Source organism: Lynx rufus, unplaced genomic scaffold (genome assembly GCF_022079265.1).
Source record: "Lynx rufus isolate CCGP_SWC_20201006 ecotype Redwood Valley unplaced genomic scaffold, mLynRuf1.p SCAF_24, whole genome shotgun sequence".
NCBI lineage: Eukaryota > Metazoa > Chordata > Mammalia > Carnivora > Felidae > Lynx > Lynx rufus.
This window is the reverse complement of record NW_025814839.1, coordinates 1,609,208-1,634,150: the sequence shown is the minus strand read 5'-3', so window position 1 is coordinate 1,634,150 and position 24,943 is coordinate 1,609,208. Positions and strand designations below refer to the sequence as shown.

The following is a 24,943-nucleotide window of genomic DNA, read 5'->3' as shown; positions in this document are numbered from 1 at the left end:
TAGCATGCATCATTCACTTAACAGTATATTTATAAGATTGGTACATATAGCTTTTCTTTGTATCTCTTGAACTCTGGTATTCCTTTGTATGAATAACTTATTTAGCCCCTTTTCAATGGATAATTGAATTGCTCTCAGTTTTTAAATATTACAAACAGTTGTTGCAGCAGACATCCTTGTATGTGTATCTTGGCTATTTTTTGTGAAGGGTGTGAAAGTGGAATTGCCCTATTAAATATTTTCAATTTTATTACAAATTTATCCCCAATATTATGCCATTATATGGCCATGATTTTTTTTTAAGTTTATTTTATTTTTATTTTGAGTGACAGAGTGCAAGCAGAGATGGACAGAGAGAGAGAGGAGAGAGAATTCCAGGCAGGCCCCATGGTGTCAGTGCAGAGTCCAACGTGGGGCTCTATCTGGTGAGCTGTGAGATCATGACCTGAGCCGAGATCAAGAGTCAGATACTTAACTGACTGAGCCACCCAAGCACCCCAAGATCTGATGATTTATTTATTTATTTATTTAAATTTTTTAGTGTTTATTTTTGAGAGCGTGTGTGAGTGGGGGAGGGGCAGACAGAGAGGGAGACAGAGGAACTGAAGCAGGCTCTGCACTAACAGCACAGAACCCAACATGGGACTTGAACCCACCAACAATGAGATCATGACCTGAGCTAAAGTCAGGTGCTTAACCAACTGAGCTACCCAAAGGGCCCCAAGATCTGGGTTTTTTTAAGTGTATTTAGTTTTTGAGAGAGGGAGAGAGTGAGAATCCCAAGCAGTCCACACTGCCAGCATGGAGCCTGATGCAGGGCTGGAACCCATGAACTGCAAGATCATGACCTGAACTGAAACCAGGAGTCCTACGCTTTAACCGACTAAGCCACCCAGGTGCCCCCAAGATCTGATTTTTTAAAGACAGCAGTTAACTCTTGATGATGTGTATGTGATCTGATAATGAGGCTGGACAATGAGAGGGTTCGATGGGAGTGTGTCAGTGAGAAATTGTATGGAAACACATGCATGGAGAGAAGTTAGCCTGTATTTGAATACTTCTTCTAGCACATTTCAGTTGGACTGTGATGCAGCTCTCCAGCTATTCATCGAAACACTGCTACACAACACCAATGCCAGCCAAGGCCAGGGAGACATGAGCACACAGTCTGCAAAGCAGCAGCACCCCAAGCTCCTGGCCAAAGCCCTGGAAATGGTTCCTCTACTGACGAGCACAAAAGATCTGGTCATCAGTCTTAGTGGAATACTGCATAAGGTAGATGAATGGGGAATTGAATGTATCGGGTCACTTCAAACATCCCTCCTACCCTTAGTTAATTTAGGTACATAGAGTAACAAGCTGGAAAAGTAAGTCCTGTATTTTTTATAAACTTATAATTTTGGTAATTTTAGATTTCTACCTTTTTAATATAGTTTAATGTAGTAGTTTTCCTCCCTTTTTCCCTGAAAAGAGAAATAGCGTTGTTTTTCAGGTTTTTGAAAATAGCACACATTCTTTGTAAAAGATCAAACTAGAGAGAAGTATTAATCAAAAAGCAAAATCTCTATAACCCCATTCCCATAGATAAAAACGTTAGTAGTTTGATGACTGATTTAGACTAAATATTCTATTCTGTTATTCTCCTTTTTTCACTGAACATATTGTCATTATGTGTCAATAACATACATCTATCTCATTTTTGACAGGTACATATTACTCCACTGTGTGGATAAACATACTGTAACCAAGCCTTTAGGGATGGACACTTAAATTATTTGTATATTTTACTATTAAATATTGCTACAATGAATATCTCCATACATACATATACCTATTTGGCCTCTAGTTACTGATTATTTTCTTAGGACATCTTCCTGAGAATTGAAACTTTTAAGTCAAGGAGTAGTTTGTTGGGGGAGTAAAGGTGGGTTGAAGGGCAAGGAAGATTGTAAGACTACAAGAAATACTTCAGTATTTCCTGAAATTCAGCCAAAATTAATAAAGACTTTCACAAAAGTTCTAGGTACTACGGAAATCATCTTCCCACTTAGTTCAGTGTTGTTATTCATGTGACTTGAGTTGGCATTTAAGAAATGAAAAAAAAGTAATGGTGTGTGGGCAGAAACAAAGAACAAAGAGAATACTTCCTTTCTTTTCATGAACATATATAGATGCCACCCAATTAATTTTTGCATTTTAGTATGTGGTTAGAGCCAGAATGGAATACTTGGAGAAACTTTTGCTTGGAGGCCCACACTTTTAGTTACATAATTTTCAAGAAAATGTCCATTTCCTCCTATTGTACTTTTCCCATCCTAAATGGAAGACATAGAATTTTCATTTAAAGATCTTACAAAATTATGAAGTCTTGATATATTTATTCTTTCTAGATTTTTAGTATCCTAGGAACAGCTTTCTTTTTAAAATCACTTCTGAGACATTTTAAGGCTTATTTATCCTGATACAACTAATTTTAGAGATAAGAGCATTTCAGTTCATTTGTAGAAGAATTATCTAACACTGTGGCACACTGAGATTTTACATTTTTGATCTGTACTGATGACCATAATAAAACCTGGCCTGGCACCATCTTAAGTTTTGACATATTTTTACTTTTATACAGTTGGATCCCTACAGCTACGAAATGATTGAAGTGGTCCTGAAGGTTATAGAAAGAGCTGATGAAAAGATAACCAACATTAATATCAATCAGGTATAACTAATGTATCGTAGATTTTAGAATTATATTTTTGCTTCTTTTTGGATCATTTAACAAAATTGTGGACCTTTCTGGACTGTCCTTTGAGCTTCATTTTTCGTTTGGTTCCTCTTTATTTTTTTTATTCTTTTTTTTTTTAAGATTTTTAAAAATATTTTGTTTTGAGAGAGTGTGTGTGCGCACGTGCGTGTGAGTGGGGGAGGGGCAGAGGGAGAGACAATTCCAAGCAGGCTCTGCACTGTCAGCAGAGAGCCCTCCTCGGGGCTTAATCTCACAAACTGTGAGATCATGACCTAAGCCAGAATCAAGAGTCGGACACTTAACTGACTGAGCCACTCAGGTGCCCCTGGTTCTTTAAAAGGGATACAGAAGTAAAAAGACTTGTCACGCTCAGGGTGCCTGGGTGGCTCAGCCAGTTAAGTGTTTGACTTTGGCCCAGGTTATGATCTCACAGTTTGTGGGTTCGAGGCCCAGCATGGGGTTTGGCACTGACTAGAGCCTGCTTTGGATTCTCTGTCTCCCTCTCTCTCTGCCCCTCTGCCACTCATGCTTTCTGTAAATAAATACTTCTCATGCTCTTCATATTTTATCGTTTATCTTAATCCTATTTTGGCTTTACTGAGGCAGTTTAAATTTGTCTAAGATCATGAAGTCACTAAAGGACTAATTTAGAAGAATTAAAGCAAAATTTTTGTGATTTGACAACAACAAAAAAAAAAAAAAAAAGAAGAAGTAGTATGTGGGACCCAGAGTTAGATTCCACTTTCTATATTAGTAGGTAGGGCTGACTCAATTCTAGTACTTTCAGTAACTTCTTAGTCTTTTCTGAATTTTGGTCATAGTAGCTTTTGTATCTTTTTAAAATGGATTTAAACATTAAAAGAAAATGGGTTGATTCAAAAAATTATACAAGCACCCATAATATCAGTTATAAGCCTAAAGAGATGTAAGGGTATAGAGGATTAATTTTAGACCTACTGCCTACCTTTTTAAAATGAAATCCAGTATTTTTGAGATCTCCCTCAGACTGTTTGAAGAGGTTATGGGAAACTTTCAGACTCACTTACAAAAATCCCACCAATAACAGGGTTCCATTAGTTTCTCTGAGTATAATTTCTTTAATCATCATATAAATTGTGGTTTAGAAAGATAATCTTAGAGGTAAAACTACAAAAGGTTTTGGTTCTCTTAATGAAAACAAGACCATCTCAGGAATGGAATTCTATGACACGATCAAGTTAGAGAGTTAAGAAACAGGATTGGTTTAAGCTCACAAGAAAATACATTTATATTTTAATATAGGCATTGAGTCTTCTGAAACATTTGAAATCATACAGAAGAATATCTCCTCCGGTGGACCTAGAATATCAGTATATGTTGGAGCATGTGATAAGTTTGCCATCAGCTGCCCAAACTAGACTGCCTTTTCACCTAATATTCTTTGGCACAGCACAGAACTTCTGGAAAATTCTCTGTATGTTCCTTAACTTCTTACGAATTTTACTGAATAGCCAAATTTGTTTTCTTAAGCAAATCATAATCTTCTTGTTTCTTTTTTAGCTACAGAACTCAGTGAAGAATCTTTCCCAACACTGCTCCTAATTTGTAAATTAATGAAGGTAATGGGTTGAGACTTGGTCAAACATACCTTTATACCCTCTAGTTAACTCAGACCCTTTGTAGAAGGATTTTGTACTACTTTCATGTAAAACCCTTAAAGGCGAGCATGTAAATCAACCTCAAGTTTTTTCTTTTAAGTATATTTTTTTTAATGTTTATTTATTTGGGGGCAGGGGAGGGGCAGAGAGGGAGAGAATCCCAAGCAGGCTCTGCACTCCTAGCAAAGAGCCCTTTGCAGGGCTTGATCTCACGACCATGAGATCATGATCTGAACCAAAATCAGTCCGATGTTTAACCGACTGAGCCACCCAGGTGCCCCCAGCCTTAACTTTTCTTTTCCTCTCTTTGAAGTTCTCTTTGGACACTCTGTATGTGTCTACAGCCAAACATGTTTTTGAAAAAAAACTGAAGCCAAAGCTTCTGAAGTTAACACAAGCTAAATCCTCAACACTGATTAACAAGGAAATAACTAAGATCACTCAAACCATCGAGTCCTACTTATTGTCTATAGTTAACCCAGAGTGGGCTGTAGCTATTGGCATCAGTCTTGCCCAGGATATCCCAGAAGGTATGGATTCTTCCTCTAAGTGGGCTCGAAATTGTCGGCTTATTTTGAACTTGCAATAAAAAAATTTACTCCTTACCTATCTTTGAGAAGAGGCATTTAAAACTATTGATGGTAGTTAAAAATGTTATGTGCCCTTTCTCTTCACTTGGTGCATTGCTGAAATGATTAAAATTTGCTGAATGTTGAAAGGCTCCAGTGAAGTCAGCAAGGCTCCTTGCAGCTTATCAGGGTGCAGGGATGTGGGTGTTCTCTACCTTGTCTGTAGGAATAGAAATTGCTTCCTAACAGGTACTCCTGCTTCTAGTAATGAATCCTTACATGTTCTTGCATAACCAAATAAGCACACAAACACAGGCACTTACTGCCATGTTTTTAGTTGTAACAGAAGTCAAAAATAACTACTTTTTAGTCATTTTTTTAATATTTATTTATTTTTGACACAGAGCACAAGCAGGGGAGGGGCAGAGAGAGAGAGAGGGAGACACAGAATCTGAAACAGGCTCCAGGCTCTAGGCTCTGAGCTGTCAACACAAAGCCCAACGTAGGGCTTGAAACCACGAACCGTGAGATCATGACCTGAGCTGAGGTTGGATGCTTAACCAACTGAGCCACGCAGTCACCCCTAAAAAATAACTGTTTTTTTAAAATGCTCATTTGTCAGGAATTTGTTTTTAAAAATAGAGCATATGCATAGAATATAATACTATATAGTTGATTTGGAAAGATACCCAAGGTGTATATTAAGTCAGAACAGTGGACAATACCACATGTATGATCTTAGCCTGTTGGGGTTAAAATGTGTGCGTGTACACACAGACACACACAGGGGAAACTTCTGAAGGAATAGAAGCTGAAGAGGAGCCTTTGGACTTTTACTTTTTACTTTGTATCCTTCTGTTTAAATTATGTTTTTTCTCTGAGTATGCATTCTTGTATTAAAAAAAAAAACACCTTGATAATTTGATTAAAATACATTTATCTTAAAAGGATTATGATTTGTTTATAAATCTCTTTTTTATCTGTTCAGGTTCCTTCAAAATGTCCAGCTTGAAATTCTGCCTGTATTTAGCTGAGAGATGGCTACAGAATATCCCATGTCAGGTGAGTCTGAACTGTACAATGGAAGGCTCCTCTCTTTTCATTTACATAGTGTGCTCCCTGGCCCACCTTCTCATCCCGCCCTGCTGATGGCGTCTTTAAGGGTTGGATGCCTAAAATGGATAAAGAAGATGAGAATTTGTGTAGCTATGTAAGGATGTAACTAAGGCAGGGAGGGACCTTGATTGATAAAGATGGATTCTTCACCTCACCTGAGGTTTTAGAATGTGACCTTTTCTTGGAATCCCTGCTTGGGATTTTTTTTTTTAAGGATGAAACGCGTGAAAAAGCAGAGGCTTTGTTGAAGAAGCTTCATATTCAGTACCGGCGATCAGGCACTGAAGCCGTGCTCATAGCCTACAAGCTAAACACCGCGGAATACCTAAGAGTGATAGGAAAGCCTGCACATCTCATCGTCAGTCTGTACGAGCATCCTAGCATAAGTCAAAGAATTCAGAATTCCTCCAGCAAAGAATATCCCGGTGAGGACAAAGCACCATTTATCTTTCTGCTTAGGGAGAACTGTCATTTTGATTCCCAGTTATCTTGCACTGAAAACTTGGGTTTCTCTTTTTTTAAACTCTTTATTTTGAATATCTTAGATATTCACGCAGCTGCCAAAGAAATTGCCGAAGTTAACGAAATTAATTTGGAGAAAGTCTGGGACATGTTGTTGGAGAAGTGGCTGTGCCCGTCCACAAAGCCTGGTGAGGTCAGTCCGTCCTCTGAGAGGTTCTCTTGTCCTTTCTGCTGGCTCTGCATTGATAGAACCTTCGGATTAGGAGCTCAGACTTAACACAAGGAATGTTTGCTGCTTTTAATACCTTCTGTTATCAGATGAGTCTTCATGAGGTTATTTCCTTTTTCTTTCTATTTAAATATTGTTTTGCCACTATTTTACCTTTTAATTGGTGATTTCAGATGAACTCTTGTATAAAAGAAGTGGTCTGTGCTTAGATTCATGTGATTAACTTTATTTTTCTTAGATTCATGTGATAATTTTATTTTGAAATAATTTTAAACATACAGAAAAGTTGCAGTAGTGTGAATGAATTCCTGTACACCCTTCACCCAACTCTGTTGATGTTTAACATTTTGCCATATTTGCTTTGCCCTATAATATGTATATTTATGGTATTTTTCTGGACCGTCTGAGAATTAATGGTATGTGGCATCCCCTTTCACCCCTTAACAAGTCTGTATATCCTAAGAACAAGGCTTTTCTCTTACTTCACCGCAGTGTAATTATCAAAATTAGATAACTTTAAATTGGTACACTATTGATACAGTACAAACATAGGCTTGAATCTGTGGTCCACATTATAATTTAATGAATTGGCCCAATAGTGCTCTTTTAAGGAACTTTCTCCCCCTGGACCAGGGTCTAGTCTAAGACTATACATTGCATGTATTTGTCATATCTTTAATCTCTTTTATTTATTTAAAACATTTTTTTGATGTTTATGTATTTTTGACAGAGTGAGACAGAGCATGAGTGGGGGGAGGGGCAGAGAGAGGGAGACACAGAATCTGAAGCAGGCTCCAGGCTCTGAGCTGTCAGCACAGAGCCCGACGCGGGGCTGGAACTCACAAACCATGAGATCATGACCTGAGCCAAAGTCAGACGCTCAAACAACTGAGCCACCCAGATGCCCCATCTTTAATCTCTTTTAATCTAGAATAGTTCCATAGCTTTTCCTTGTCTTTCATGACACCTGACTTTAAAAAAAAAATTTTTTTTTTTAATGTTTATTTACTTTTGAGAGAGAGACACAGAGAGCTGGGGAGAGGCAGAGAGGAGGGGAGACACAGAATCTGAAGCAGGCTCCAGGCTCTGAGCTGTCAGCACAGAGCCCGATGCAGGACTCAAACCCACAAACTGAGATCATGACCTGAGCTGAAGTCAGACGGTTAACCCAGTGAGCCACCCAGGCACCCCTGATATTCTTGGAGCGTACAGACCATTTGTTTTAGAAGTTATCCTTCAATTTGTGTTTGTCTGATATTTCCTCATGATAAGATTCTAATGATGCATTTTGGGCCAGAATCCTACTTAAGTGATACCGTGTGCTTCTCAGGGTATGACATTTGGAGGCACGTGATGTCCGTTTGCCAGAATAGGTGATGTGAGTTTAAATAACCTGGTTAAGATGTTGTCAGTGTCCATATTACATAGTTACTGTATTTCCTTTTGTAACTATTAGGGGAGGTGTTTTGAGACAGTTTAATAACTTGTTCCTCCTCAAACTCCTTTCCCTACGACACATAATCCAATTTAGCATCTATTGATGATTCTTACTCTAGTCTATTTTACTGTGATGGGATATTGATATTTTTAAAGGGGGCCAGCCAGTTGGTTTGCAAAATGTCTCCTTGTGATGTTTCTCATGGTTAGATTCAGGTTATGTGTTTTGGGCAAGGATACCATATAGGTAATGTGTTTTTTTTTTTCACTGTATCACATCAGGAGGCATATAGTGTTAGAAGTAGTATCACTGACATTTATGCTGGGATTCAGCAATCCCAACACAGAATTTTCTGCAGTACTTCTGCGTTTTCAGGCAGAACTCAATTAGGGAGCCTTCCTCTATCCACGTAGGCAGATATGCTTGAAAAAAAATGTATGTGTCAACAAATATTATAACTGAAATGACATTAGGTTTTTAATTATTTTTTATATCCCTTAGCATCCAATTTAGCAAGTATTTATTAAATGTTTGCAAAGAACAAGGACTGTGCTTCAATGGAAACGGAAGCATATCTAGGCCTCATAGAATCTGTGGTTGACTCAGAAACCGATGTGTTTTAACTTATACATAAATTCGAGGAACTGAACAAAAGCACCCTGAAGCCAGGAACTGGGACTGTCCATAGCACCTTGCACATTGCTTTGTAAGTCCCAGTAAATCTGTACTGAATTACTCAAGGACTCATTTAAAATCCATGGAGTCCTTTCCTTTTAAAAATTATCCAGTGACTGTAAACGCCAGGAGGACAGGAACATCTGTTTCATTCACTCAGGCAACCCACAAGCCTGGGATTGTGCCTGGCACATAGTAAGTGCTCAGTAAATATTTGTTGACTGAGTAATGTGAGGAAACTAATTTTGAAAGGAAAAGTTTTTTCATGAAGTAATGGGTTACACTCTAATGTCTTCTATGTAAACAATTCTGTGTATTGGGTTTTTCACCTAATAGGTTGTGTTAGCTTCTATAGTCCACAAACTTTTAGTTTTTTGACTTTGTTTTTCACTTTTTCAAGAAACCGTCAGAATTATTTGAACTTCAAGAAGATGAAGCACTCCGAAGGTACTCTTTCTTTACTTAGATGTGTCTGTATCTTGTTGCCCAGTAGGAGTCTTAAAACAAATCTGTCAGAGGTTGGTTTTGAAAAGACTTTTCTTCCTATAATTTGGGTCAGAGTCTCTGAGAAGAATCACTTCATTGATATATGGCCATGAATATGTACAACTATCTCCAGTGGAATAAACAACCAAGATCCAGAATTTCTGAACCTTCAGTGAGTCCCTACTGATGTTGAGGGTTCTTTAGCAGAGAATGCACCTCAAACAAAGGAGTATTCTTATTTGCTAGTCTAGGACTCTGGCCCCAGACCCCTATGTATTCTGTCCCCCACGTGAGCTGGGCTGGTTCAGGTATGGGCCACCAGCATTCCTTTCCCCTTCTAACCTAAGACTGAGACCAAGGAAGGCACGTTGGCTTCATCTAACATGCTAAATCTGATTGGTCATGGCTTGCTGACCATATCTGGGCCCAAATCTAAAAGGATATGGTAATCCATTAATGATGCTTGGCACAGGCACAGGAGAGGGAGTGGTGACATGCGTGCCAGCTTTTTGCCATTCCTGGTCTAGACCAAAAGTAGGTCAAGTCACTTGTGAAGCCTTACACCCTGCGTCTGCCCTGGATCTGATAGAGAGGATGTGAAAAGGCAAACCCAAGAGAAGAATTTCTCCTGGTTTGGGCAGAGGTGGCTTACCACCCCTTCTATGTCCTCTTTTCCTGTGGACCCCACCTTGTCCTTGCTTAGTCTTTGAAACACAGGGGTACCTTTGTCTAAGCAACAGGTAGATTCATCCTGCCGTGTCTAACTGAACCAGCCACGATGGAAAGCCTCACAGAGAAACAATTCAAAGAACGAAAAAAAATCCCTAGGAGATCCCAAAGGGATACTTCATACTAATTTTGTAGCTTCCTGCCATTTCCCACTGAAAGCTCCACCCTCTCCTTTGCCTGGTACCCTGCCCACCCCATCCATCTTGCCCTTCTCTGGAGGGGGGCCAGTCAGGCCTGAGTCTAGAGGTTGAATTGTGCCACTTAACAAGGTCCTGTGAACTAAAATAGAATTTTCCATGTGTAGGATCCAATGTACTTTGCAGCTATAGTTTGTATTAATTTCTTAAATAGAATTTAAATTATCAGAGATTGGCTATTTTATAGATGAGAAGACTGGGGCCTGGCATTTATCGTATTTATTTTCTTTAGCTATGCCTGCAACTCAAGAAAAGCATAAGCATCCATTCAGTGGAAAAGCAAAAATGTTCTTGACCCATAATCCTTCAGGCCCATGTTTGGGATGTCTGGTAACTTTTTCCATGGACAGCAAAAGGTCTGTTGTTTGGGTAACCGATCACTAAATTAAAATCCAAATGTAATTTAAAATATTTTTTCCCCAGAGTCCTGTATCTCCTTCTGTCTCGCCCGATTGATTACAGTTCAAGAATGCTGTTCGTGTTTGCAACATCAGCGACAACTGTAAGCCCTGGACACAGAGTCTCAGCTTACCCTTTTCTTCCTGCGTATTTACCATGCTTGATACCATTAGGGGATGGTTACGATAATGCTCACTTACACATTTAACTTAAAGTACTGCGTATTTTCCTTGGTAATCAGGACTATAGTATCTGCAGGCTCTATTAGGTGCTAGCTTCCGTAACATCCTGTTTGGCAAACTGAACCAATTGACAGTTCCCACGGTTATCTGCATTTAAAGCTATTAACTCCTTGGTTGGACAACATTCCTAATACCAGGGGCCAAACCAACTGGTCTCAACGCCCTGCAGGACCTACTTCACCCTCTACTTGTGCCTCCCTCCCTCCCTCCCCACTAAATGTTAGCTGCACTAAACTTTCCCTTTTCCCTAAAGGCAACACTACTTCCTTGGCCTTCAGGCTTTTGCCCGTGGAAATGTTCTGAGGCAGAAACGGAGAGAAAGAGCCAGGAGGCAAATAGGTCTTGGATAGAAGGAAGAAAAGAGGGAAATCTAAGATGCTTGATTATATGCCCTCAACAGCAAGGGGAGGGTTTCTTTCTTTCTTTCTTTCTTTCTTTCTTTCTTTCTTTCTTTCCTTCTTTCCTTCTTTCCTTCTTTCCTTCTTTCTTTCTTTCTCTTTCTTTCTTTCTCTCTCTCTCTCTTTCTTTCTTTCTTTCTCTCTTTCTTTCTTTCTCTTTCTTTCTTTCTTTCTTTCTTTCTTTCTTTCTCATATTAGTTTATCTGATAGTCATTGTTTCAAGTAAAAATGACGTTCCATTTAAAGTGGCTGCTTCAGCTCACAACTATTCATAGATCGTAAGACTGCAGTGTGCTTTACGTGTACTTCCCATTCGGTCACACACATTGATGAATACATTTTAATTAATTAATATGTATTCAAGTGTGAACTCAACGTATTCAAGAGGTGAGGTTTCGTAAAACTAATTTTTACCGCTCTGTCGAGAACCTTGTTAAGTGGAAGTCACCTTTGGTTTTCAATACTGTGCATGCATGGCTGTGATGCACACCACAGCTGCTCCAGCAACCGCGTGTTCCTGTGATTAGTGCCAACACTTTCACCCACCAGTGCAAGTATGAACACAGCCTAAAGGCAAATAATATCTTTGTGATGCTGTGAAAGTAACTTTGACCCTTTCCCTCCTATAAGAGTTTGAGGAATGTCCGCCAAGGGTCTGTGGACCACGCTTTGAGAACCACTGGCTCCCTAAGGGCAGAGATTGACTTTAATTTTTGTTTTTCACGATGCTTATGCTACCTAAGTTGAAACTCATGTACCCAGCTGCAACATGCATGTGTCTCTGCAAACTTGCATTGGTTTTACAGACGCTGGGTGTGCGCCAGTTAACTTTTGCCCACAGAGCTCGAGCTCTTCAGTGTCTCCTATATTTGGCCGACAAGGAAACTATAGAATCTCTCTTCAAAAAACCCATGCAAGAAGTGAAGTAAGTAGAAATTTTTAAATTGTATTAATAGGAAACAGATGGGTTCTTTGGAAATGTAACATTTAAACCCCTTAGTTTGTAGAGTTCATTAGAATGCTATGCCTTGAGTGCCCTTGACCTTTTGGCAAAGGGGATGTAGGCCTCTGGGAACATCTTGTTTCCCTAGTTTTTTGAGGCATTTAGGAACTGAATGTTTTCTTGATCTTGCTCATATTGATTTATTTCTAATATTATATTCAGTGAATATATTTAGAAGCCTAAAAAATAGACATTTAAAAACAAACAGGCTTAATAATTGCCCTCTGGTGGTTTTTATCTTAAATGTAAATGTGGCCTGTAAGAATGAGTCCCATAAATGCCTTTGTTTTCCAGATCTTATTTGAAATGTATAACTTTTCTGGCATCATTTGAGACTTTGAATATCCCCATCACATATGAATTATTTTGCAACAGTCCTAAAGAAGGAATGATTAAGGGTCTATGGAAAAACCACAGCCATGAATCCATGGTATGTACATGGAGTTGTCTGAGGGTGGGGTCCCCATCTTCTCAGATACCCTTGTTTTCACTCAGATGCCTAAAACCAGAGAAACTCTTCATTCTTGAACAAATTTGCTGCTCTGAGACTGTTTCTACTTTCCTATCCTGACAGGTGACAGGCAACTTGTAGGATCCCCTTACCTCTGCCCCTTAAAGCCTAGGGCCTAATCTCCACCCACAAAGGGACACTTTTGTAATCCCTTCTCAAGGCCTGTGTGTCCTCATCCAGATGGGTAGGGACAGAGAGTGTCCCTATGTCAGGAGGGACGTCACTTCTCTTCTTCCTCATTGCCTGTGGGAATTTAGTCTCCGAGGCAGTTGGAGCCTAGGGCGTGAGGGTTATGAGGCCAACAGGCAAACTGATCTTGGATAGAAAAAAGACAGGGAAGCCCCAAGATGCTCTTTGAATCCATGACAGCAAGAAAGAAAGAGAATAATCTTAATCTTTTTTACTTTCATTAGAGAGATAGGAGGGCTTCACTGAAATTAGGCAGTAGAACACATCTAGATTATAAACATTTTGTGTGTGACCACCCTACCTTTTCCAAAGATGCTTTGATTTCCTGGTGTCTTGAAGCAGTATGGGTTTTTGTTGTTTGTTTTTGAATAAGTATGATTTTTTTTTTAACGTCTCTTCTGCTTTAGGCAGTAAGATTGGTGACTGAACTTTGTTTGGAGTACAAAATCTATGACCTGCAGCTTTGGAATGGACTCTTGCAGAAGCTTCTTGGCTTCAATATGGTGAGACTCAGTGCCCTAGACTGCAGTGTGTTAAAGCTTTCTCATAGCATCTCTTAAGCATTCTGCACTGATGCTTGTTATCGAACAGATGTACGCTGCAAACATGGACTTGTTGGGTTCGTGCCAAACTTAACTTGGTGTTAGGCCAGAGGAAGTGCTAACTCAAAACTGACATAAATTTCGCTGGAAAGAAATGGAAGCTTCCCTGCCCTTTTTTGATATTTGTGATTTAGGAAGTGAATTTCTTTGGTTCTCATGGTGGATACATTTTACTGATACCTCTTTTGAAAATTTAAGAATCTGATATTTCATGTTGAAGCTTTCCATTTTAGTGATACTCAGAACTGTATTTTATTGTTTTCACAGATCCCTTATCTAAGGAAAGTTTTAACCGCCATTTCTAGTGTCCATTCGTTATGGCAGGTATGTAGTTTTCTAAAATAAATTTTATAGAACTTAATCTTTATACTTGACGGCCTGTGGCTGCTGGGTGCACTGGGTGAAGTCACCGGCTCAAGTGAAGAATGGACCTGATGTCTGGGCTGTGCAGTCACAGTGCAGAGCCTGCTTGGGATATTCTCTCTCTCTCTCTCACTCTCACTCTCTCTCTCACTCTCACTCTCTCTCATTCTCACTCCTTCCCTCCCTCCCTCCCTCCCTCCCCTGCTCACATGCTCTCTCTGCATGTATCTCTCTCTCAAAATAAATAAACTTAAAAAAAAAAATGTTTAAAAGAATGGACCTGGGGCGCCTGGGTGGCTCAATCAGTTAAGCCTCTCACTTCGGCTCATGATCTGCACTCTGTGAGTTCGAGCCCCACGTCGGGCTCTGTGCTGACAGCTCAGAGCCTGGAGCCTGCTTCAGATTCTGTGTCTCCTTCTCTCTCTGCCCCTCTGCCTCTCATGCTCGCTCTCTCTCTCTCTCTCTCTCGCTCTTTCTCTCTCTCTTTCTTTCTCCCTCTCTCTCTCTCAAAAATAAATAAACGTTAAAAAAATTTAAAAAAAGAACAGACCTGATGTCCTGTTAAAATGGTGCCAGGGGGCGCTGTGTGGCTCAGTTGCTTAAACATCTGACTCTTGGGGCGCCTGGGTGGCGCAGTCGGTTAAGCGTCCGACTTCAGCCAGGTCACGATCTCGCAGTCCGTGAGTTCGAGCCCCGCGTCGGGCTCTGGGCTGATGGCTCAGAGCCTGGAGCCTGTTTCCGATTCTGTGTCTCCCTCTCTCTCTGCCCCTCCCCCGTTCATGCTCTGTCTCTCTCTGTCCCAAAAATAAATAAACGTTGAAAAAAAAAAAAAATTAAAAAAAAAAAACATCTGACTCTTGATTTCAGCTCAGGTCATGATCATGTGGTTCGTGAGTTCGAGCCCCTCATCAGGCTCTGCACTGACAGAGCCTGCTTGGGATTCTCTCTCTCTCTCTCTCTCTCTCTCTCTCTCTCTCTCTCTGTCCCTCTGCTGCCTCCCCCTCCCCCACAAATATATAGACATTTAAAAAATAAAATGGTGCTGGGACCCAGAATATTTAGTTCAGAGGTCACTTGAGGACATCACTTGCCCGTGTTCTCCAGGCCTCTTGAGCTGCATCTTCATTTATGCTCTCAAAACACTGGTTCTGGGGCGCCTGGGTGGCTCAGTCGGTTAAGCGTCCGACTTCAGCTCAGGTCACAATCTCGCCGTCTGTGAGTTTGAGCCCCGCGTTGGGCTCTGGGCTGATGGCTCAGAGCCTGGAGCCTGCTTCGGATTCTGTGGCTCCCTCTCTCTCTGCCCCTCCCCCATTCATGCTCTGTCTCTCTCTGTCTCAAAAATAAATTAATTAATTAATTAAAAAAAAAAACACTGGTTCTGCTGTAACACCTGCCATGGTATAATTTGTTTTAAGCATATATTCCTGCCCCTCTTGAACTTAGAAGATCTTTAAATCAGACACAATGACTTATTCATCTTTTCTAAATTTCACAAGTTGTATACCACATAATTGTTATAATATGTAATGTAGAAATACATCATCTATTCGTAGCTTAATAAATTAGAACAACATTGAAACATGCTGAGTAAAACTTGAAAATTCTCCTTTACCATTTCCCTTCAAAATTATCTCTCCAGAAGTAACTACTGTTTATAGTTTCTTATGTTTTCTTCTAGAACTTTCCTAGTAGCATATAAGTGTGGGGGGAGGGATATATACATTTTTGTACATGTACATGCAATCACATTCTAGATAAAGTATTTTTTCCACATAACATTGGTGTTTTGGAGATAGTTCCATAGAGCTCAGAGACCCACCTTTTTTTTTTTAATTTTTTAAAATTATTATTTATTTATTTTGGGGAGAGCACAAGGTGGGGAGGGGCAGAGAGAAAGGGAGAGAGGATCTGAAGCAACCTGTGCACTGACAGGCTGAGAGCAGTGAGCCCGATGGGGGATCGAACTCATGAACCGTGAGATCATGACCTGAGCTGGTCAGAAGCTCAACCAACTGAGCCACCCAGGTGCCCCCCTACCTTTATTTTCTCAATTGAGATGTAATTCCCATGTAAAACTTACCCTTTTATTTGTTTTTTAATATTTATTTATTTTGAGAGAGAACAAGTGTGTGAGCATAAGCAGGGTAAGGGCAGAGAGAGGGGGAAAGAGAGAATCTCAAGAGTCTCCATGCTGTCAGCACAGAGCCTGATACGGGGCTCGATCCCACGAACTGAGGTCATGACCTGAACAGAAATCAAGAGTCAAATCCTTAATCAGCTGAGCCACCCAGGGGCCCCTAAAATGTACCCTTTTAAAGTGTACAGGTAAGGGGCCCCTGGCTGGCTCAGTCAGAAGACCATGTGACTCTTTTTTTTTTTTTTTTTTTTAATTTTTTTTTTCAACGTTTTTTTATTTATTTTTGGGACAGAGAGAGACAGAGCATGAACGGGGGAGGGGCAGAGAGAGAGGGAGACACAGAATCTGAAACAGGCTCCAGGCTCTGAGCCATCAGCCCAGAGCCTGACGCGGGGCTCGAACTCACGGACTGCAAGATCGTGACCTGGCTGAAGTCGGACGCTTAACCGACTGCGCCACCCAGGCGCCCCAAAGACCATGTGACTCTTGATCTCAGGGTTGTGAGTTCGAGCCCCACGTTGGGGGTAGAGATTAGTTAAAAAAAAAAAAAAAAAAAAAACCTTTCCCAAAAAAGTAAATAAAGTGTATAATTAAGTGGTTTTTAGTATATTCACAATGTTATGCAACCATCACCACTATCTAATTCTAGAACATTTTCTTCACCCCGGAAGTATGCCCCATATCCATTAACAGTCACTCACTATTCCTCCCTCTCCCGCCCCTGGAAGTGTCTGTGCTGGACATGTCATATCAACAGAATCCTGCACCACGTGGCCTCTGTTCTCCTTTTATTTGGTGTCATGTTTTCGGTTCATCTGCATGGGAGTGGGTGTCAGGGCCTCCTTCCTTTTTACTGCTGACTCATGTGCACTGTGTGGACACACCTGCATTTTATTTGTCTATTCATCAGTTGAAGGGTATTTGGGTTATTATGAATAATGGTGCCCCGTGAACATTTGTGTACAAGTTTTTATGTGGATGTGTGTTTTTCTCTCAAACATATGCTTAGGAGTGGAATTGTTGGATCTTATGAAACCTCTACATTTAGTCTTTTTGGTATCTCATGACTTTAAACTCTTTTTTTGTATGTGTTTGTTTATTTTTGAGAGAGAGAGAGAGAGAGAGACAGAGTGCAAGCAGAGGAGTGGCAGAGAGGGAGGGAGACACAGAATACAAAGTAGGCTCCAGGCTCTGAGCTGTCAACACAGAGCCTGAGACAGGGCCCATGAACTTCAAGATCATGACCTGAGCCAAAGTTGGACGCTTAACCAACTGAGCCACTCAGGTGCCCCATGACTTTGAACTCTTAATTATTCTCCATAATATGGAGCAAAATATATCCTAAGTCATTTAACCCCTCTCCTATGAGTGGAAATGTATGTTGTTGCCTTATTCCTTTTTGAAATCCTTTCTCTTGTCTGGTTGCCCCTTTCCTGTGACTCTCACACAGCTTGTGGCACACAACAGTGTGAGTTTTGTTTTCTGACACATTTTTCCCCCCCACAAAACCATAACAAATCAGCCAAGATTGTGTAATAAGATCCTGAACTATACACTTATGAAGAGAATTATCCAAGGACCCCTGGCTGGCTTAATCAGTAGAGCATGTGACTCTTGATCTCAGGATCATGAGATCAAGTTTGAGCCCCACATTGGGTACAGAGTTTACTTTAAAAAAGAGAGAGAAGGAAAGAGTATTATCCTAAAATCTAACCATCTTGAATAAGGAGATACCAATTTACGTTTTTGGTCTTAGGATCCAGAACATATGCTCTAAGTATATAATTCTGTGACCACAAAACCGAGAGACTGTGGCGCAAATCCTATAACATGCTTGTTTCCCCAGGTTCCCTACTTCAGCAAAGCTTGGCAGCGTGTGGTTCAGATACCCCTACTTTCAGGTATTTTTCTCTCCCCTGAAACATTGACAGTAGCGTTTTATAGCTTTGTGTGTGTGTGTGTGTGTGTGTGTGTGTGTGTGTGTGTGTGTACACATTATTGTTTCTTTTCAGCATCTTGTCCTCTGAGCCCCAGTCAGTTATCAGATTGTCGAGAGAGTCTCATCGCTGTTCTAGAGTAAGTAAAATAATTGTTTTCCTACCCCCTCAAAATCATATGTGTTGTTTATGAAATTTCTTTTTAATAAACCTCTTTAAATGAGTAACTCATTTTTCTTGAGAAGTTAAACATACCACTTGTTTTTAAAATAAAATATCTCTCTTATTTTCACAACGCCTGCTTTCCACATGCAGTGCAACTCGTAAACTGATACTCGATAAGCATTCCCTAAAATTAGTTTTAATGTACATCAGGAGTATTTTTATCACTACCTGAAATCATGAAGTGTTGTCTCACAGATTTTGAGTCTTCTGAGAATGTGTCTTTAAGCATGTGTGGGCCTCAGACATGATCATAGCGGCAGTCAGTGCTCTGTGTTCCAGTGGGTGGGATATTTTGTTCCACGAAGAAGACTCAAGTTACTCATTACTAAGTGTATGTGATGCACCGGCACTGTAATGTTTAAAATCATTGAAAGCACAATCAGGTAACAGTTGTGGAAAGCTGTAACTCAACATAATATCGTGAATCTGACAAATTACTAATAAATTCATGTGCTCTCTTGAAGATGCCCAGTTTCAGATGATCTCGACATGATTGCAGTTGCCAAGCAGTATGTCCAGTTAGAGCTTCCGGCTTTTGCACTAGCCTGTCTGATGCTCATGCCTCACTCGGAAAAAAGACATCAGCAAATTAAGGTATCTCGCAAATTATTCCTCTGGGCCTGCCAGAGGAACAGAAAATCTCCCACTGCTTGTGCCCCCACAAAAGGGGTGGTGTTTTCTTTTTACCAGACTTGCAAGGCAGGAGTTCATCAGCCTGAGGGGTGTGGGAGGTTTGTATGCAGGTTTAGCAGGAGGTGAGCCTAAAAGATAGATCAAGGTCCATCCAAGGGATGCCTTAAGAGGGGTTTGGACCTTGTTCTTTATCAGTGGGGAACTGTCAGGTTTCCTGGAAAAGTAAAGTAAAATGTTCAGGCACCGTTTTGGAGGGAACAATCCTTGGGCTTGGTGGGGGAGAGAGGAGGCAGGAGCGGAAGTGTGGGAAGCTGTTGCACTTGCCTGGACCAGCCTGTGAATGGGCAGGGAAGGCTCGAGGGGATATGTGCTGTAAGTGGGGTGGTGGCAGTGAGAATGAGCCAAATAGAGCAGCTTCACTTAGTGATTGGATGTGGGAGATAAGAGAGGGAATTGTCAGGTTTGTGTGTGGGTGTCTGACAAAGGGACGGACCCATGAACATTCTGAGGACAGAACTTTTAAAACGAACTCATTCCCTTTACAATACAGAACAAATAGAACAAAGCACTTGGGAATGTTTTGCAGTATTTCCCCAAAGTTAGTTTAGCCAGTAGATAAAGATTTATATAAATGAACATGCATATTTTTTATCTGTCATTTGGTCTGTTCACTCCATTTTCTCACAGCCATCTGTGCTTGCCTTGGACTTCGGGGGTTTTTTGACTATTCATAAACTCATCCATTAATGCTTTTCAAAATTTTAGTATTTAAATAGAGTCCTTTCAGCACTTAGAATGACAAAATGCTTGTTAAACAGCCCTTGTTGTCACAATAGGTATTTATAAAATGTCTTTTTCCTTATTTCTTTAATTTTTTGTTATATGATAGAGTTGTTTTTTTCCTATAATAGAAATGGTTAAAGATATTCCAAATTTAAAAATGAAAACCTTTTAGATTTGACAGAAATTAGTAGTAATAATACTTTTCCACTGTGTTTGATTTTTTTTTCCTGTAGAATTTTCTGGGCTCATGCAATCCTCAGATCATTTTACAGCAATTAGAAGAGCATATGAATACTGGCCAATTGGCAGGATTTTCACATCAAGTAAGAGGCAATTTCATCTCCTTTTGCCATGAAAACTTTTATATTAGAAGGTAATAATTTTCCCTAAATCAAAAGTAGGCTGAATACTACTATCTCTGCCTATTTGGTAATATATAAAATTATTTTGCCTTTATTAAAACCTTAATAAATTTCTAAAAGGTAGAGACCTCATCTGTCTTATTTGCTGCTGTGCTCAGTGAAAAATCTGTAGCCTTAAATGCTGTTGTTGTAAGCAGATCTTCCTCCTAAAAAGTCCCAAAGTGCTTCAGAGCAATTACTTCTTATTGATTTAATCTGTTACTGAAATGGGCCAAAACAGATCGCCTTCCCCACCCCCTTAAAAAAAGAGACTTAGTCACAACACAGTGCTAATTTAACTTCTGATAGTAAGGAATTTGGGGGTATTGAGTAAGAACTTGGAATTGCACACATTTTTAATTTAATGATACCTATCATTCTATAGATTAGAAACCTGATTCTGAATAATATCATAAGTAAGAAGGAGTTTGGGATTTTGGCAAAGACAAAATACTTTCAAGTGTTGAAATTGCATATGATGAATTCCAACAACATCACTGAGCTGGTAAACTATTTGGCAAATGAGTTAAGGTAAGTTAATTAACAAACAAAAACAACTTACTGTAGAGTTTCCTTAAAATTTATCTTTATTTTGGAGGAAAATATCAAATAATTGTACAACTATTTGGTTGTAATGAAAGGCTCTGAATATTAAGCTATAGCATTACCACATATGTCCAGAGGTTAGTCTGTCTTGTAACTGAGTCCCTTAGAACATGAACTTGGAATCAGACAATCAAGAAACTTTCCAAACCCCCAAAATAGGTATCTCACAGTCCTGCTCTAAAACTTGAGTTACAACTTTATTCCTTAGACATTTGCTCAGAGAATTACTGGCTTTTATGTGACCTAATTTTTGCTAAGCTTGATTGTCTAATTTTCTGGCAGCCACAAGTTTGGAAATAAGCTTTCTGGGATAGGATTGGGAATGGATTTGGAACGCGAAAAGGAGAAGAGAGAAATGGCTGACACTAAGGAAGGGAAACCCTGTCAGGATAGAAGTTTTTCCTGGTCCCTACATTTAGTCTAACTGTGCTGGCCACTTGGGACATATCTCTCTCTCTCATTACCAAGCCTTGGATTTCTTTCTGTTTGCTTACCACTTGTGATCCAACCATAGCTACACACACATATATAGGCTACACGTAATTCAAGTATGCAATATGATAAATTTGGACATACATGTACCCATGAAGCCATCGCCACAGTCAAGGTAGCAAACATATTTATCATGCCCGAGGATTTCCTCCTGATGCTTTTTCTTTCTGATTCCATAGTTTAGATGAAGCTTCAGTGTTTATAACTGAATATTCAAAACATTGTGGGAAGCCTGTACCACCAGACGCCGCTCCTTGTGAAATTCTGAAGGTAAAGCTGGCCCACCGTTACTCAGGTTCTGACGTGACACCATTTATATCACTAGGGTCTTGACATTGACCCAACTTGTTCTTGTGTCCTGGAGATAAATGTATTTTTATGCGTTAACTATGTATATTTTTATATTTTGCTTTTTGTTTGAGGGGCTCTTAGCCCAGAAATCAAGAGGCCCTGGTTCTACTCTCTGCAGCAGTGTGGTCTCCAGCCATTCACTGACCCTGTGCGGGCTTTAGTTTTCACATCTGGACTGCGTGGTCTCCTGGGTGCTTTCCAGCATTATGATTCCTCATAAAGTCTTATTTTTCATATCAAAGCAAGTGAAAAACTAAATTTCAAAAAGTACTGATTAATTTTATCCTTGGGCATTAATTTCTTTTAATTCTCCTTTTTAATTACCAAAGACATATGTATTTTCACCATAGAAAAAACAAATTTGCAAGAGCCAAAAAACAAAAACAAAAAATCTTAATCTCTTGAAATCTCACTACAAAGAAATAGGTTTACTGTTTAACATTTTAGTATACGTCCTTCCAAATGTTTTCATATATAAAATATGCATGTAAATCACTCTTACTCCTATTCTGAACTTAAATATAAGATAAGGGGCTCCTGGGGGCACCTGGGTGGCTCAGTTGGTTAAGCGGCCGACTTTGGCTCAGGTCACGATCTCACGGTCCGTGAGTTCGAGCCCCGCGTTGGGCTCTGTGCTGACAGCTCGGAGCCTGGAGCCTGCTTCCGATTCTGTGTCTCCCTCTCTCTGACCCTCCCCCCTTCATGCTCTGTCTCTCTGTGTCTCAAAAATAAATAAACGTTAAAAAAAAAAATTAAAAAAAAAAAAAGATAAGGGGCTCCTGGGTGGCTCAGTCGGTTGAGCGTCTGACTTTGGCTCAGGTCATGATCTCATGGTTCGTGGGTTAGAGCCCTGCATTGGGCTCTGTGCTGACAGCTCAGAGCCTGGAGCCTGGTTTGGATTCTGTGTCTCCCTCCCCCTCTCTCTGCCCCTCCCCCCCCCCTCTCTCTGCCCCTCCCCTGCTCGAGCTCTGTCTCTCTTTCAAAAATAAATAAACATTAAAAAAAAATAATTATATATATATATGATACAATTTTTTACTTTTTTTTTTTTTTTTTGAGAAAGAGAGCACGAGTGGGGGCAAAGGAGAGAGAGAGAATCCCAAGCAGACTCCATGCTCAGCACAGAGCCAGATGTGGGGCTTGATCCTACAACCCTGGAATCATGACCTGAGTTGGACGCTCAACTGACTGAGCCACCCAGGTGCCCCTAAAGATTTTATTTTTGAGTAATCTCTATACCCAGAGTAGGGCTTGAACTCACAACCCTGAGACCCAAGAGTCACATCCTCCACCGACTGAACAAGCCAGGTGCCCCTAAAATTTTTTAATCATGTTTAAGTAATTGTGGGTTTTTTCCCCTCCTTTGGTCCAGATCAGGCATGTTAAAATAAGCCTGCGTTTTGTTAACTTTCATTAATAACTTCCTTTGGTCACTTCCAATCTGTTGTGATCAATGGCATAGGTTACCTTTTTAATTTTTTTTTCTTTTTTTCAAAAAAAAGTTTTTTAATGTTTATTTATTTGGGGGGGGGGCAGAGAGAGAGAGGGAGACACAGAATCTGAAGCAGGCTCCAGACTGTGAGCTCTCAGCCCAGAGTCCAACGCAGGGCTTAAACTCACAAACTGTAAGATCGTGACCTGAGCCAAAGTCAGACGCTTAACCAACTCAGTCACCCGGGTGCCCCTAGGTTACCTTTTTTTAAAAGGGAGATTATTGATTTAGGAGGCAAATCTTTGGCCCTTAAAATATATCTGTTTTTTTTCTAGTCCAGCTGTCTAAATGCCAAATAACTTTATGTGTAGATGTTTAGCAATACAGTTAAGTCATAAATTTTATAGTTTATCTGTTTTCTATTGAAAAAACTAAATGGCATTAATAAAAATGCTTCTGTGTTTCTTCCCATTTAGATGTTTCTTGGTGGATCATAGCCGATCAACCTCTTTTAAGAAGAACAAAGGGGACTTTGGAGTCTACTATTAACTAATCATATTTATTAGGGTTTTAAAGTTGTGCCGTCAATGTGTTATAACTTGTCAAATGTTGACCAACAAGTAACAACTGAGGCGCTTCGTAGTAGTTTGATTATTATCTTGTAAAGAACTCATGTCTTGAGTTAATCAATTTTCTTTACCAGTTACTTGTATAACTTATAGAGACCATCAGTCTTTTGCACCCCACAGGAAGGAAACTAAATGCACAAGTATTTTGCTCCGGCCACAAGAAAAACAACTACTTATATCCTATTTCTTCATATACAAATAAGAATAAGAATAATGTCACTCTTTCTAATGAATTCTAGTTAAATATGTATCTAAGTTTTGCCGCAGAGCGTATCAGGCCAGCCAGAAAAACAGAAACCACTCTAGGTATTTCAGGCAGAGAAGGATTGGACGGCAGGAATTGGTTACAGAGGTGTTAGAAGGACTGAAAAGCAAAGGGGAGAGCGAGGGGCCGCTGGAGAGGCGGAAGGGGAAAGGGCTGTTAGCTGACACGAGGAGGTGGCTGCTGCGCCTCCCACTTCACGGCCGCGGCCTCCAGTGGCCCTCAGTCACCCTCAGCGATTGCTGCCGCGTCCAGGCCACCACCGAAAGAGAAAAGAAACAACTCCTTTTTCTTTGTTCAACCTTCTAATTCTCCTGCCAGTGCCAAGAATGACAGAACCAAACCGGAACCCATCTGGCCAGGTGTCTGGGAAAGCCGGCTGTAGGCTGTCAGCGCCAGCAGTACAGAGGCTGGCCTGCGGGGGCAGTGTGGAGCTGAAAGCCAGCAGCCGCCACCCAGCGTGCAGAAAAGGTCATCACAACTCTTATTCTGCCTCTGTAGTCTTTTTCTATTTGTGTGTATAAATTGAATTTCATAAATCAGAATGAGTTTGCCTTTGTTTTTCCAGTTGAGAACAACCTTATTTCTGGGCTGCCTGGGTTGCTCAGTCGGTTAAGCATCCGACTTCGGCTCAGGTATGAAATCATGACCAGTTGTGGATTTGAGCCCCATGTTGGGCTCTGTGCTGACACCTCTGAGCCTGTTTTGGATTCTGTGTCTCACTCTCTCTCTGTACCTCCCCTGCTTGCTCACTCTCTCTCTCTCTTTCTCTCTCAAAAATAAACATTAAAAATTTTTTAATGAGAAGAAAAAAATTTTTCTATATATTATAGTCAAGGTATCATAGATTAAAAACTTGGGTTTGGGGGTAAAAATAGTCTAGATTTGAATCCTGGCTCTGTCACATACTAGCTGTGTGATACTGGACAAGTTATAGAACTTCTCAAAGCCTTAGTTCCCTTATTTGTAAAACCTCCTAAGGAGGTGTAAATGGGCCTCTACTTACTCTATTCTGGACATTTAGACCACACCAGTATTTTTCATAAAACTTCTTCCATATTTGGAGTTAT

General features: G+C 40.2%; 1 protein-coding gene across 1 annotated transcript in view; it reads left to right on the top strand.

The window, feature by feature from the left end:
* KNTC1 (kinetochore associated 1) overlaps positions 1–24,517 on the top strand; it is a 73,114-nt gene extending 48,597 nt beyond the window's left edge. The window contains exons 44-64 of the mRNA XM_047088416.1: positions 1,068–1,275; positions 2,624–2,713; positions 4,022–4,193; positions 4,280–4,338; positions 4,691–4,907; positions 5,935–6,008; positions 6,277–6,487; positions 6,608–6,717; positions 9,267–9,313; positions 10,702–10,780; positions 12,124–12,242; positions 12,615–12,750; positions 13,428–13,523; positions 13,890–13,946; positions 17,969–18,023; positions 18,135–18,198; positions 18,749–18,878; positions 19,934–20,023; positions 20,487–20,632; positions 21,379–21,469; positions 23,459–24,517. Coding sequence (XP_046944372.1) covers positions 1,068–1,275; positions 2,624–2,713; positions 4,022–4,193; positions 4,280–4,338; positions 4,691–4,907; positions 5,935–6,008; positions 6,277–6,487; positions 6,608–6,717; positions 9,267–9,313; positions 10,702–10,780; positions 12,124–12,242; positions 12,615–12,750; positions 13,428–13,523; positions 13,890–13,946; positions 17,969–18,023; positions 18,135–18,198; positions 18,749–18,878; positions 19,934–20,023; positions 20,487–20,632; positions 21,379–21,469; positions 23,459–23,479 — 2,272 coding nt within the window. The 3' untranslated portion in view covers positions 23,480–24,517. The remainder of the gene's footprint in view (positions 1–1,067; positions 1,276–2,623; positions 2,714–4,021; positions 4,194–4,279; positions 4,339–4,690; positions 4,908–5,934; positions 6,009–6,276; positions 6,488–6,607; positions 6,718–9,266; positions 9,314–10,701; positions 10,781–12,123; positions 12,243–12,614; positions 12,751–13,427; positions 13,524–13,889; positions 13,947–17,968; positions 18,024–18,134; positions 18,199–18,748; positions 18,879–19,933; positions 20,024–20,486; positions 20,633–21,378; positions 21,470–23,458) is intronic.
* Positions 24,518–24,943: the final 426 nt, after the last annotated feature.